The sequence below is a fragment of the Lepeophtheirus salmonis genome, chromosome 1 (genome assembly GCF_016086655.4).
Source record: "Lepeophtheirus salmonis chromosome 1, UVic_Lsal_1.4, whole genome shotgun sequence".
Taxonomy (NCBI): Eukaryota; Metazoa; Arthropoda; class Copepoda; order Siphonostomatoida; family Caligidae; genus Lepeophtheirus; species Lepeophtheirus salmonis.
In genome coordinates, this window is record NC_052131.2 from 27363379 (window position 1) to 27378547 (window position 15169).

A 15169-nucleotide genomic window follows, 5' to 3' on the forward strand; every position below is an offset into this window, starting at 1 on the left:
AATTTATGAAAAAGAGCAAATTCAATTTTAGACCTACTTTTCTAGTTCTATCTTGGTAGTATTTTTGTGAGAAAAAAAAAAAAAAATTGGCCGCCAAACAAATAAACCTATTTTTATTAAATAAAAAGATGTCCAGATAGGGGGAAACCTTCATACTTAATTATAATTCTAAGTCATACGTAATAATTCCATGGTTTATAGTTCAAATTCATATTAATTGATAAATTTTAACTTTAATTGAACTAAACGTATAGTAATTATAACATACATAATCTTAATTTTAAATAATACACACAATAATTTTGACCCATAAATAAATTTGTTTCAAATAGTTTATTCTAATATTTTTGTTCCAATAAAAGTAGTCTACAAATATTTTATGTATTTATGGTTTGTATTTAGCAGAAATTTTTTACAAATACCTCATGTTCATTTCTAAATATTTTTTTTAAATATAACATACTTAGTTCATTTTAATAAAGCAAATATAAAAAAAAATCTATTTAAAACATGGTTCAAGATTTGACCCCTGGTTTCTTGCCAAAAGCGTGATAAAATAAATATTGAGAATTCTTTAAAAAGCCTTTTCTAGGCTAAAAATGTCAGTAAATTATTATTTTTTAAGTTTCAATTATGTATTTTTTGTTGTTTAACCAAGAAATTTTGAATTTGTGACCAATGTGTCAAATCTCAGCCATGTCTAAGAAACAAAATTTATTAAAAGCTTTAGAAAAAAATAACCTAAAAGTAGTAGATATAAGTAAAAATAAAGTAATTTATAAAAAAAATTTATTATTTTAGATGAATAAATTAGATTTAAAAAGTTTTTTTAAATCTTTTCCCAAAAATGGTTATTTTTTATATACAAAAATGAGGAACAAATTATTGTTGTACCACTTATAGCGTGCACTTTTTTGTCATTCGCGTTTAAAATAAGTAGAATTGGCATTTTTTAAAGGAAAAAGCAAATATGTCAACTATAAACACGAGATATAAGCTTCTTTTTTTTTTAAAGAGAAAAAGTACATATAATTACACAATGTAACACTATTCAGGTTTTGGAACATTAAAATCGATCTATGCGATCTTTATCAATATTAGTTTTCTGCTCTTCCCATTTATTCCGAGAGACTTCCACGGAAATTTCACCCGATGAAGTACAGAAGGTTTGACCCCTTAAATTACTTATGTCTTCTAGAACATTATTTTTTTTTTGTTGTCAACCTGGCCCCCCTGCTGGGCCTGGCCTGTGGATGCCCTTGTTTCTACTTTGATAAATTTGAGGGTTCTCAAGTTTTCAAATAAGTTCAACTTGATATTTTTAATCTTACTATGTGACCTTATTTATGTTATGTTATCCATGAAGTAAATAATTTAACAGCACATATGGCTTGTTTTGAGGTATCTATGATGGGGATATGTGTCTTCGATTTGAAGCATTGTGGTTATACTAAGATATTTAAAAGTGTTTTGATTCATGATGTGTGAAGAAATGTAATGTGTGGCGTGAGATTGAGTAGAAATTACAATGTATTAAATATAATAATTATACGTGTTTCTATCATGATAAATTTTATTTTAATCAATTTAATTACAGAAAATATAAATATTTAAATATGCTTGTAGGAATATAATTCACTAAATAAATTTTACAATATATTCGAAATAAATAATTATAAAAAATGTGTCAATTTTATCATGGAAATCTCGTACAAATGTAGTATTTCTAAAAAGCAGTTTTCCAATTAATACTTCAATTTAATTTTTTTTCCTTACATAATTTTTATAAGCATTTATTAAAATATTTGAACTTTGGTAGGTATGTAAAAAAAATCTTCTAATATGAATGTCAGTTTAAAAGTTATGCTCTTTTAACAAAACCCACAATATTTGAATGATTAATAAACATACAAGGATTTAAATAAACTACCTTTTTATATTTATACTAAGATAGATAATTATCCATTATATTAAATAATTTCCGATACAGAAGACGACCTTTATGTAATCAAATTATAAGATTCAAAATAAAAAATATCTGCAACGTAGCTGTCATAAATAATGACAACGGAACTTTTTTAATAAACACGCAACCTTGCGTTGCCAGATTGCTTCAATATCAAATGCATTTCAAATCCCCAAGAACAATTTTTTTGAATAAGTTGAATTTTTAATAATTAGAATGCTGGCATTAAATTTTAATTTCATTTTTTAGTATAAAATGTTGTATCTTCATTTTGATTTTATTCTTCTCCTAACATGTGAAAGCGGTTGGTGGCCCTGCATGTTTGTTTTATTTTTCTTTCTTGTCAACAGATAGTTATTATTTATTCTGTTATATTTTTATTTATTTCATTTCAATTTGTTGAATACCTTGTAATGTCCAATGAATTTGTCATTCCGGAGTTGAATTTTGACTCCCATAATAATGAAGGAGAGTTTGTCGTCCCGGAACTAGATTTTGGTGCTCAAGGTAAAGAATTTGAAATCCCGGAGTTAAACTTTGGATCTATAAGTAACAGTCGAAATAATCAAAAGTCACAACTTGTAAAAACGGAAGAGTTTGTTATCCCTGAAGACATCGATCTTTCCAAAATAAATCATGCGCATTTTAAGAAAACCCCTACTTTTCTTCCATCCAAGAACTCAAATGATGATCGAATTCCAATTCAGCTCAATGGTAACATTTGTTATAAGTTATTATTTTTTTTCTTCCTCTAATCGAGTTCTGCACATTGTTTGATATATTTTTAGCCTTCTCTATGATTTGTTCTATATATTCACACCATCTCCATAGCTGTATCGTTCCTACAGTTTATCACATTTGGTCATTTCATTTATGTATATTTATCAAATACGTTGTACAAAGTAATATATGATAGAAAAGAAGTAGTGTATTCTTGACGTTTTGGTTTTTGAACACAGAGTATATTAATTTAGATACAAAGATAAACATTTGGATACATAAAATATCATTTTCATTACACAAAAATCACAAGGTGTATTGGAGACTATAAGTGCCATAACTTATTTGGGCATCCTTTGCTCCAATAAGATTTGAATGCTATAAACATTATCTACCTATTTTCTGATAATGAATTCCGTATCATTTCTTTTTTCATCATTAGAAATTGCACCATGATGCTGTCAAATCTAACTTATCTTTCCACTTAAGAAACTATTTAGTTGGCCTTCAGAAAAATATTATTATTTTAAGATATTGGCGATTCAAGTTAATCAAGTCAATATATTTATTACGATGTTACTTTTTTGCAACGGATATTTTTGACAAGATCATAATATACTTATCAAATATGGAGAATTATACTAGTATATAGATGATAACCGAAAATATTATGTTTGACAAAAATGTGAATTGTTAAGCTACTTACGAAATTATTTATATAAAATATTATGGTTATTACAAATAATATAATTTTTCTATTTTATGGTAAAGAATGGATAATTTTGAACCATTTTGTTCCAATATTCTAAATCATAAAAGGACCACTTTTATATAGATATTTACTATGAAATATCTGGGGATGAAAACGTCTGACAGGTCATTTGAAATGTTGTTAAATTAACAAAAAGGTCTAAACTAAATATTATAGAATTATGTAACGTTGGGATGGACTCATTTTTTAGATGAAATAAGGATCCTGGAGTAAGTCGATCTCTTATAAATTATTTTTTGCTGTATATGATATTGATGGTCGAATAAAAATATATAGAAAGATATGTGTTAAAATATAATTTATGAATCAATATTTTATGTCCTCATAATTGGTAATAAATATTATTAAATTAAATTTCAGATATATTCATTAGTAAAAATCCAAATTGTGTCCCTAAAATCGACCTCAGCTCGGTATTTATCAATGAACGTTCCGCTGAAATTGAGAAAAAAATACGTCATAAGGAAGACATAGGCACTCGAAACCCATTTACAACTGTTCTTCTTGTCAAACCTATCGAGTTATCGTCAGATCGAAGAAAAACAAAACCCTCAGCTTTTGGATCAGTCTTACGAAGAAAGTTTTTTGATCTAAAAAAAGTGAAAACATTGAAGGCTGTTGTTCCAAATGTGTCTGATTCTATTTTAATATTTAATTTTGATTCTCCTTCTCCTGATGATGATGTCCTTAAGGCTCAACGTAAATTCAAAGAGATAGTTTAAGGACGTTTTGACGATTTAGTCGTTTTTTTTTTTTTTGAAAAATATTTATTATACCATAGACAACTTTATTTCATACTATTTCAAAGTTCTGTACTTATAATTATTCAGACTATTTTCAATGATAGAATAACAATAATTTTGTTTTCTTAATATACAATTATATGCGTTATTTTTATAAATATTTTTATTTGTCTCATCGATAAAATTTAATAATGGAAAATAATTTTCCTATAATTTTATGACGTTTTGTCATCATACATTACGAAATAATGACTGTTGTGAAGTATTTCATAATGTTGATGTATTTTATCAGTAATTAATCTGATCTATACCTACAAAAAAAAAAGGAGTTTCAACTAAATAAAAAATTTGTTCAAGCAATTGTCTTAAATACATTTAGGAAATTTCCTAACAATATGAAGACATCGATTTAACTATAACTATTTGCATTTTATTTCCTAATTTTTTTCGCTCTTATACATATAATTTTTAATATTTAATTCTTAGGAAGTTGAGCTTTTAACATATTTTCGTTTGACTATCTCATATTAACTAAAGCATCGACATTTTTGTTAGAAAATTAAATATTGTGGCTATATTGAACCATAATGCCAAATCCATTTCCAAGTTGATGTTTTTCTTCTGAATAAAAATGTATATTTATGTTTGATAGAAAAATTATTGTTGGATTAGGATTCGAACGATAAATTAAAAAAGTTATATTTTTCGATTAAGAGTTTTTTTAAAGAGGATTTTTAGACAGCATGGTACTGATATAAAAAATGTTTTTTTAAAAAAACTAAGGACCTGTATTAACCAGGGATGGATACTTGAGTTATAAATTAAAAATTGGAAGTAGTCCATGTCCTCTCAAGTTGAACTAACAGTTCCCGTATGATATATATTTGAGTTACAAACTTCAGAGTAGTGATTTTTTTTTTTACTCGAGTTCCTATCCCTGATATTAATGTCATTCTATAAAGCCTTTAGACTCACAATAGATCAATCAAGAAGTATCTTTTCCGTTCATAATTAAAATTTAATATATAATCACTCAATCATTTTTTATATGAGTAATTATCCACAATGTTATATGCCCTTCATGAACTTAATTTTGAGCACATCGATACAAAAGATCATTTGTTTTTTGTCATACCCTGAAAAATTCAAGTACATATATGTAGTCAAGTCTATTAATCAGTTCTTATACATCTAATGATAAATAATATTTGAAAATAATTGCATTTTATATAGAAACTTTTGTAATGCTCTGATTAAATCTTTACAATGGAAAATAAATTCTTTCTTTGAAATGATGTATTGTTGGAGAAAATATATAGAGATATTGTTTATATAGGACTACAAAGTCGATGATTATAGTATATACATCTACATTAGTTAAATTTTTTACTAAAGTAATATCAACTCCATATTATATTTTTTCAATGCTTCAAAAACTTTAAGGGATCATTGACAACTATGCTTAAATAAATAAACATTTCTTTGTTTGTACTGCACATAATATATTGTTGTCTCTGTTCTTTCATTTCTTGAATGTCTGACAAAAATCTTTTTCAAAAATTAATATCTACCTGTAAAGACAGAAAGCGAGTTTAAGGATAAGGAAAGCCGATTATTCGAGACAAACGTTTGTGTTGTAAAAAACATCTTTATGAATGACATAATATGACATTAGGCCAGGGGTCGGCAACCTTATGTAGAGTAGATGTCAAACAGCTATCGCCGCAGTCATAGTGGAAAACCATGTTATTATAATTGATTTTCGGGGTGTTTAGAGAAAACAAGGATTTGATATAATTTTATTTTAACAATACCCTTATTTTTTACTACAGGAATTATAAATGAAATATAAACACAATTTAAAAGAAATATCTATATTTTACTTTTTTTTTTAAAGGAAAGTAATAAAAGTACTAATTATTTAATGAGACACTTGTTTCTGCTTATTTTGTGTTCTATATCAGGTGAAATATTTGTCAATGACAGGAGCAAAACTTTTAAAATGGTTATGTCGAGTTTCTTATTGCCATCTAATGGAAGTAACTTTCATTTTAGCTTATTATGCCCATATTTAGATGATTGTCCATGATAAGATGGCGGAACGGTCAAAACTCATTTGTGGGCTAATATGGGCCGCGGGACAGGGGTTGCCGACCTCAGCATTAGGCAGTTAACACTTTAGAATGTAACAAATAAGTTTCTTTAAAGAGTAGGTATAAGCATCTTATTTTTTTATGCAACATATTTTGCTATCTGGGTTATACGAAGGTCGTTTGAAAGGTCCGTGCAAAGTCCGAGAGATGGCACTACTGGTGCGTATCGAGGTTATGTCTAGTAGTATCTCTTGTAAAAACAAACATCAACTTTTAGTTAGGTCGGTCTATTTCTTTATGTTTGGCATTCGTTTGAAGTCAAGTGATTTTCCAAAAATGGAGGAAAAAGAATTTCATGTCTTAATTAAGCATTACTTTATGAAAGGCAAAATGCCTCAGGAGAATAAAAATAAGCTTGATAAACATTATGGGGACTCTGCACCATTGACTAGAACAGTTTGTACGTGGTTTAAAATTGTTCGGAGTGGCCATATGGGAACAAGTGACGCTCAACGTTCTGTTGAGCGCACTGTTGAGGTTACCACTCCAGAATTCATTGATAACATCCATTACATCGTAATGTATGACAGAAGAGTGAAGGTGCATGAGATAGTGCTAAGACCATCTCGAGTTGGAATCCTATTTCCATTAATTTTCCGACCACAACTGCTGAGGTATGAACTGGTGCATTGTCGTGATCGAAAAGGACTTTTTTGTGGACTAATCGTCGGCGTTTTTCTTATAGCTCGGTTTTCAAACGGTCCAATAACGATGAATAATATGCACATCTTCCAAGAAATCCGGGGTTCGAAGGTTTATATACACAAAAAATACACTTGTAAATTTTAATGTAATATATAATTATTTAGAGAATACTTTTCCATGAATTATGAAAATAAACCTTCCTTCTAAATAACATTATCAGAGATAGGAATCACGAGATGAAGAAATATTTGATGAAAAACATAAAATAACAACAAGATTGAAATAATAAATGCTTGGCTGAGTGACGAAATCCTTGAATATATATTCAAAAAAATATTGTTGATAAGAAAATATTTTGAAAAATAAATAAATATCTAGATACATTATTAAGTCCCCTCATGGTTTCATATATTACGAGTATGAACAATACATTTTAATACCTGTATTAATTTGATTTTAATAAGGACGAAGTATTAAACTATTTATTTTTACTTTAAAAGGATCACGAATGATTTCTTTTCATCTATTTATAATATGAATCATATTTGTATAAATATATATTATTTGAAATCATCGTTTTCAATTTATAAGAAAATCATAGTAGGCATACGAAGGTTTTCTCTATTCCAGGAAAACCAAATTTCAAAATCCCAGGATAAGATAAAATTCGGTGGTGGGGACTTGGTATCGAGACTGGCAACTCGACTTGGACTGAATTCCACATAACCAAGACTTGTGGCTTGACTTGATCATACATTCAAAGACTTGAGACTTAACTTGGACTTCAAAGATAATACTTTCTACTCGACTGGAATCGAAAGTATCTTCTATTTTTCACTAGAAATAAAGTGCTCTCTAAAGTATCTCTTAATTTTTGAAAAATTGAAATGGTCTCGGATGAGAACATTCAAGAACTTTGACTTCAGGGTAAGAAACTAGAATCAACTTGATTTTGCAGTATAACGACTTTTTTCCACCTATGATAGTAAATAAAAATTTAAATAGTTTATTTTAAGCTAGTTTTACCCATACTTTCCTGAAAGTTCCAAAATTAATCTATGCTTCCTACAGTAGAAGGTAAAGTTATAATTAAATATTTATTTAATGGTTTGTTAAAGCTGTTTTATCGTTAAACATAATTTTTTTCGTGATTGTATTTACATAGTCTCACATTTGCACTGTATGGAAAAAATAATTAAATACTTAATCTGCAGTGAATCTTGAGCGTTTTATTTCATGGATCACATAAAATAATTAATTAATTTTACCGGGGAAAAAAAAAAAAAAGGCTTGGAAAAATAGTATCCCAAGATCCTGGGAGAAAAACCCTGATGTGCATCTACATTAGTATAATATAATATGCACAGATTTATCTAGTACTATGTAGTTACAACTACTAACGAAATATATTGAATATTTTAATGAGACGAAAAAAGATAAGGACATAAGTATTTTATGCAATTTTGATTTTCTAAAGATCAAATAGGCAATGAATAATATGTTTGTCCGATGTGCAATATATTTTTTTAAACAAAAAATGTCTCAAAAAAAATAATTGTAGAATATTTTAATCCTTTATTAATTACTCATTAAAGTTATCTATTGTTAAACGAAATAGCTACTATAAAATTTATTTTTTCGTCCATCAATAAATTCTTTACAATTATATGCATAAGATCCTGGACAAAATATCTGTCCAGTTTAAAGACATTATAATATATACTTACAACACATATGCTGAAAAGTCCCAGCCCCCCCCCCAAAAAAAAAAAAAAAAAAACACAGTTTTTTCCCCGTTCATAATAGTTTATTTTTATTATTATTTTTTTTTAAATGCACTTAATAGAGTGGAGTCCTTATAACACTTTTCAAGTCATTGCTTAGCTTAAACGGTATTTATTCCCCATGAAGAAGCAATGTAAAATTAAAACACGAAATTGTTTTGGAAATGACAAAAGACACGTTACACTCAGAACGATATCTCACTAACTAAAGAACAAATTATTGCAAAATTTTGTCAGCTGTTTTTGAAGGTTAATACTAACTATTGTTGTATCGGTCCTAGTGACTTCAAGGAGTCGAAGATTTTTTTTTTCTGATACTATTATTCATAAAATTTCTAGTATTATGTGTTGTTAATATAGCTAATGATGAAAATCTTATGTACAATGGGCATGTTTTAAAAAAAAACATAAATCAAAATGGTCCACAGGGGGTGGGGTAGGAGGACAGTAACCCCCCTCCAATTTAAGGATATTTTGCTTTTTACAAGAAAATTTTATCGTCATTCGGGCAAATTATGCAGCAGAGGAAAAAATTTAATAATAAATTTTTTTTCCCCAAGAAATTTAATTTTTGTGTATAGCTATGGATATTTGAAATTTTTCCTAAAAAAATTGATTTTCTGTGAATAGTTTTGGATTTTTGAAATTTATTTCCAAAAAATTACAATATTTATGAATTACTATGGATTTTTGAGATTTAAAAAAAAATGGATTTTAGATTTTGTTCAAAAAAATTAAAAAAACCAATCCCACCTGCCAAAAAAATAATATATAAATATATATAATGCAGCGGACGCCCTGTATAAACTAGGATATTTGCAAGAATGACTCCAATTACGATCCCCAATTCTACGTTGAGTGCAACAAGGACTTATAACTCCTCAGGATCTATTATGAGCACACACTAATGTTCAATCAGGTTTTGAATATAATTGTATCTATTTAGGAACGAATGTTCACTGCTCAGCAATTAAATAATAATTAACTGCTAAGGAAACGAAAATTCATTCTTAAGATTACCAATTCCAAAAAACGTGGCAGCTAAAAAATTCACCAGATTTACATCACTGAATATAGCGTTTTTATACTCCATGCCGTCAAAATCTGTTTGTCTTGCCCAGCAGTCTGTACAGTAAATCAAAGTGAAAATTCTGGCAAGCACGATTACATGATGGTATAAACTTGTATTTCTATTCAGCATGGGGTATACAATCATGTAATTGGGCTTGACAGAATTTTCAATTTGATTTACAGTACGGACTGCTGGGACAGATTTAACAGCATGGAGTGTTACAACGGTATCACTATGAATGTATAATGCTAGAAATGATATTATTAACAGTGACAGTATATTATACTCGTTGACGTCACTATTATAATGTGTGGTGGAAGTCAAACATAAATCGGAAAAGCGTTATGGTATAACCTTTTATTTATATTAACCTTGGTAGTAACTACTAAAGAGACTGTCTCTTTAGTAGTTACTACGTAATTTCAACTCTTTTCATAAAAGACCGATAAGTACCGGTCCCAGGACTGACAAATTTTAATAGGCCCGGACTGATATGACTGCAGTCTTTTAAGTTCTGTTTGACTGGTCCAACACAAGCACTAACTGAAAATGAGTTGATTTATTTAAATCTATGTGTAAAGCCCAGGACTTTTCAGCCCACTTCAGTGAGGTAACTGCTTCTTACCCCTTTTTTGAGAGTTTATTCCTTCGACCGCTTGATTATCCATATTCACCCCTCCCTTATAATAAATATTTTGGAATTGTTATAAATATTATTTACAGTGTTGTAGGAATGCATAAGGACCACGAGGGGTAGCCGCCACAATAATAAATAACAGTGTCTTTATTTAATTAATTTAAATTATCATTTAAGCTCCATTTGATAAAGCACAGTCTAATATTGTATAGATGAATAGGTAAAACTGCTGGATATAATCGATTTTGAAGTAGTGTTAACAATGAAATGCTGTTCGGAATGGTTGTTATTTTTAACTATATGTTGTTGTTTTTTGTGTCTTTTTTTTTTTTTTTTTTGTCATTTTTACTTTTGAAGTGACAGCTATGATTTTATTATTAATCGATCAATATCTTAATATAAAGAACTATTTTTATGTAATTACTGGGCATTATTTGCAAAAATGATGCTCTACAATTGAAATTTTTTGGGTGATTTTGACAAATGTAATAATAAAAAAAACATTTAGCTGTGGAAGAAAAAAAAAATTAGAAGAAACGAAAATTATTTTTCTTAGATTTTATAGGAAATTTTCAATAACTTATATTTTAGAATAATAATTTCATTCTTTAGAGAGTTATCACATAATGGTTACAGGATTTGAGTTATTCTACAGGGTGAAAAATAAAATAAATATGTCTATACCTTGACCTAGCCCCAATATAACAACTACAACACTGATTAAAAAATATTTTAACCAAAATTTACAACTAATAAAACAAAGTTGACTCTGACTTAAGAAAAGCCTGATTTTTGATTCAGTTTTTCATATGGAAACTAAAAAAATCGATACTAACAAAGGTAATGTTGTGCATAGAAAGACGTAATTGTCAAAATTTTATGTATTGTAATTTTTCGTTAGTAAAGAGTGGCCCACAAAACTTTTTCCTTTTGATATTGCTACAAAAAAAAGACAGATGGATATTTTTCAATAATTTTTATTTTATTTGAAAGCCTAAACATTCCGGTTAATGATAAAACGCCACTCATTCATATGGTTGCCGAAGCTGACCTTACAGTAGCCCATTCTGTCGACCCAATTTTCAAACATTTTCGATTGTGTGAGCTTCAATAGCTGCAATGGATACTCCAATTTCGTGTTTTAAATCGTCAATCGTCTCTGGATGGTTGGCGTAACATTTATCCTTGACGGTTTCCGACAAAAAATAGTCCAACGGAGTCAAATCGTAGCTACGAGGTGGCCAGTTGACGTTTCCGTTCCGGCTTATGATGCGATTGTCGAAGACAGTGCTCAAAAGATCCACTGTAACGTTGGCTGTGTGGCACGTAGCGCCATCTTTTTGGAACCAAATGTCGTCGATGCCTTCCTTTTCCATTTGGGGAAACAAAAAATCTTCCAACATGGCCCCATAGCGCTCACCATTGACCGATGGGTTTTCACTTACACTTTCGGCACCAGCAGCAATGTTTTCGATTGAGCGCACTGGACAAACACGGGAACGCATTGTTTTATCCATTAACGAACCAGTTTCGCGCACACGCTCCACAAATTTATCCACAAACTGCCTGGAAGGCGCTTTATTTCGACTGACGTAATTTTCTTGTAGTTTCGTTTGAAGACTCTCCATTTTGGAAGTAAGTCTTCAGTATTTCCCAATTTTCTTCGAGCGTAAACTTAACCATTTCGTAAACCGGAAACCTTTTTACAAAATATTAAACACAATAAAAATGTTACTACAGCTGTTAAACGTCAAAAAAGTGGTAGTTCAAAATGCAACCGATAGATGGACCACCCTGTACAATAAATGCTAATCCACTAATTTTATGGGCAGTTCTGCTATCACTAATTCATCTGATTTTGTTGGTTCATGGGTTAGCTAACGCAAATACGCTAACGTTAATCGTCTGGTTAAATCATTTTAATACAAAGCTCTGCCAAATGACCTTCCCATTCGTTTGACCTGGACCAAATAAGTTTTGATTTGGCAAACGATCGGAGAGACATTGTCTTGGTGGGTTGGGCTGTCTCCCTGGCTAAGAGTTTAAGTCCATGAGTTTGAGTGCCCGTCAAAAATAGGCAAAAACAAAAGAAAATAAGCTATATTTTACAGTTTTTTTTTTACAAAAGGCAAAAACGCCAGCAAGGGGGCTGAAAATGTGAATAGTGTCTACGGTCTTGATACTTTAACAGTCACTTGAACGACGACTGTTTGTTTTTGACCTAGAATTGTCCTAGTTTATAAGAAAGTTTCCATGGGTGTTGTCACTCTAAAATTTCTTAAGTTTTTTTTATCTCCATTACCCAATTTTCAGAAGTGCAATAAAGCTATCTTGCCTTAGATTTTTTTAGCTCAGAATTTTTGTGATTTATTTAAAGACTAGAAATAGCTATGTAAACATAATATAAAAATGATAAATTTTCCTTTAATATGTGTTATTATTGATGGTAGACTTGTTCAGAAATATAATTTTGCATCTGTAACACTCAATCTAATACTGAGGTCTTGAAAATAAAATAAAAAAAGCATTTTTATGAATATTTGATTAGTGATATATTGTAAACCAAGCAATAATAACCAAGTATAATACAATCTTAAAAAACTACCACTTAGCTGAACAACAGTTATGTCATAACTTTTTTTGATTTTTGTTAAGAAAAAAATAAGTAAACAATGACTTTCTTTTTTTATTTATTGTTCATTTATTGGTCAGATGGAGTTGAAAGGATTAAGTATAAGTAAACACTATAGTATAACATTTGATCCATCTGACGTAGACATCTTCTTTGGAGTACATCATGTATATTTCCTTCTCTAGTAACGACCGAGACACGATTCACGAACCTACACAAATTGAGTTCAAGAGAATAATTTCTACAGAGTGCGTTGTCCGTTAAGCTACGTTGCTCCATCATTTAATCATGAACTTAGTTTTTGACCTTAAATTTTCCAGGGTCTCCTGATTTTTTTTAACTTTGAACAATATAAAAATAATTCATTTTTATTGTTTTTATACACATTTATTATATTTTCACATAAAAGGGCATGTTCGAAGTAACTTTTTTCTTGTTACTATATAAAATAAGTTATGAAATTTTTGAAATTTGCCACGCCCCCTCTTTACTACACTCCAGTACTAGAATACCATTGTGCTGCCCTCAACATAAAAATCCATTCTTACAATTTTATTTATTCAAAATTATCGTCACTCTACTTACTAGTTGCCAAACACTTTCCAGCAATTTGATTGAGGTTTTGTAGAGTTAAAGTGTATAATATCTTCAACTTTAAATTCATTCGCTTACTTCTTGTGTCATTAAAGACAAATGGGTATGATAATACTCACTGACAGTTATTTGAAAAAACATTGTACCCTTTCATCTGTAGATCAAATGCTCACATCAGTATTTATTGTTTATTTTAGAAAGTATAATGAACATTGAAAATGTTATAAAAGATTCAAAGACCTATGACTTAATTTTATTTTATTTTTGATTTTTTCTACTCATTATCTTAAAGTGTTTTTGTTTTTTTGTTTATCTGAAAGTAGATCTATAATTTTATTTTTCTTAAATTGACTCAAATGTCTTTATTGTCCACCTTTATGGACATTTTAAAACAAGTCTTGAGTATATGTTATCATTTAAAAGTCGTTTCAAGAATAAAAACTTTTAATTATTTTTTCAATTTTAAGTAAGAAGCATAACTTGGAATTGTTCCAAATATAGCCGAACACTATCTAAATAATGTCTACTTGAAAATGTCCCTTCAGTGGTCACTCATTATTTATTGCACATAATCAGAGATGGGCTTTTGTACTCAAAACTTGCAACTCGACTTGGACTTGTGTCCATATTTTGAAGACTTGTGATCTCACAATTAAAGACTCGAGACTTGACTTGGACTTCATAGCTAAGACTCATGACTTGACTTGAAAGCTAATTTATGCTGAACTCAAGAAAAATCTGAACGTCTTAATCCTTAGGAGTAATACTGAGAATTATCCGTTTATTGTCCAGGACGAAATCCAAGGATTGCATTGGAGTAAGATTTACTGCAATCTTCATCATGTTGTCATCTACGTACTCGACGATGAGGGAAATCTGAAGCATGATTCTTTGTGCTTCGTCTCCAACGACAATATACACGAAACGGCATTTGTATACGAAGTACAGACGATGATGACACAGTACATTAAAGACACATACCCCCACATCAACAAGTTTCACTACTTTTCCAAGGGTTGTGCAGGGCAGTACAAAAATTACAAAAACTTCATCAACCTTTGTGATCACAAACATTACTTCGGGATTGAAGCTCTGTGGACCTTCTTCGCTACCAGTCATGGTAAACCCCCTTGTGGCGGAATTGGTGAATTTGTGACGAGACATTAAGCTGAGAGGAGTCTTCAGAGGCCATTCAGGAATCAGATTATGGATTACAAGTCTGTGATTTAGGTTTGTAGGGAGGAACTCACCAACATCCGTTTCTTTGACATCGGTGAAGACCGAATGACCCTTGACCGTAAAGTCTCATTGAACGTTTTAACCTTGGTAGAAATGTCCCAGGAATACGAAGCAGTCATCATTTTGTACCAACATCAACTTACACCATCGCTCACTATCTGGCCAGTGAAGATACAAAGGCTGTTGCAGTGTTCAGTTTCAACAACAGCACC

The 15169-nt window shown here is 29.8% G+C and overlaps 1 protein-coding gene and 1 long non-coding RNA gene across 3 annotated transcripts in view; one reads left to right on the forward strand and one right to left on the reverse strand.

Moving 5' to 3' along the window:
- Positions 1–2313: 2313 nt before the first annotated feature.
- Positions 2314–4620, forward strand: LOC121121939 (uncharacterized). Its single transcript, XM_040716931.2, has 2 exons — positions 2314–2680; positions 3819–4620. Exons 1-2 carry the CDS (start codon positions 2380–2382, stop codon positions 4178–4180), a joined length of 663 nt encoding a protein of 220 aa, XP_040572865.1. The 5' UTR covers positions 2314–2379; the 3' UTR covers positions 4181–4620.
- A 2758-nt stretch (positions 4621–7378) lies between these two features.
- LOC121121950 (uncharacterized) overlaps positions 7379–15169 on the reverse strand; it is a 40438-nt gene continuing 32647 nt past the window's right edge. For both annotated transcript variants that reach the window (XR_011781394.1, XR_011781393.1), the window contains exon 7: positions 7379–7976. This is a non-coding gene — a long non-coding RNA (uncharacterized lncRNA). The remainder of the gene's footprint in view (positions 7977–15169) is intronic.

Coding starts and splice junctions, on each gene's coding strand:
- LOC121121939 (XM_040716931.2), top strand. CDS start 2,380: ATGTCCAATGAATTTGTCATTCCGGAGTTGAATTTTGACTCCCATAAT. Junction 2,681..3,818: donor AATTCCAATTCAGCTCAATG/GTAACATTTGTT, acceptor ATTAAATTTCAG/ATATATTCATTAGTAAAAAT.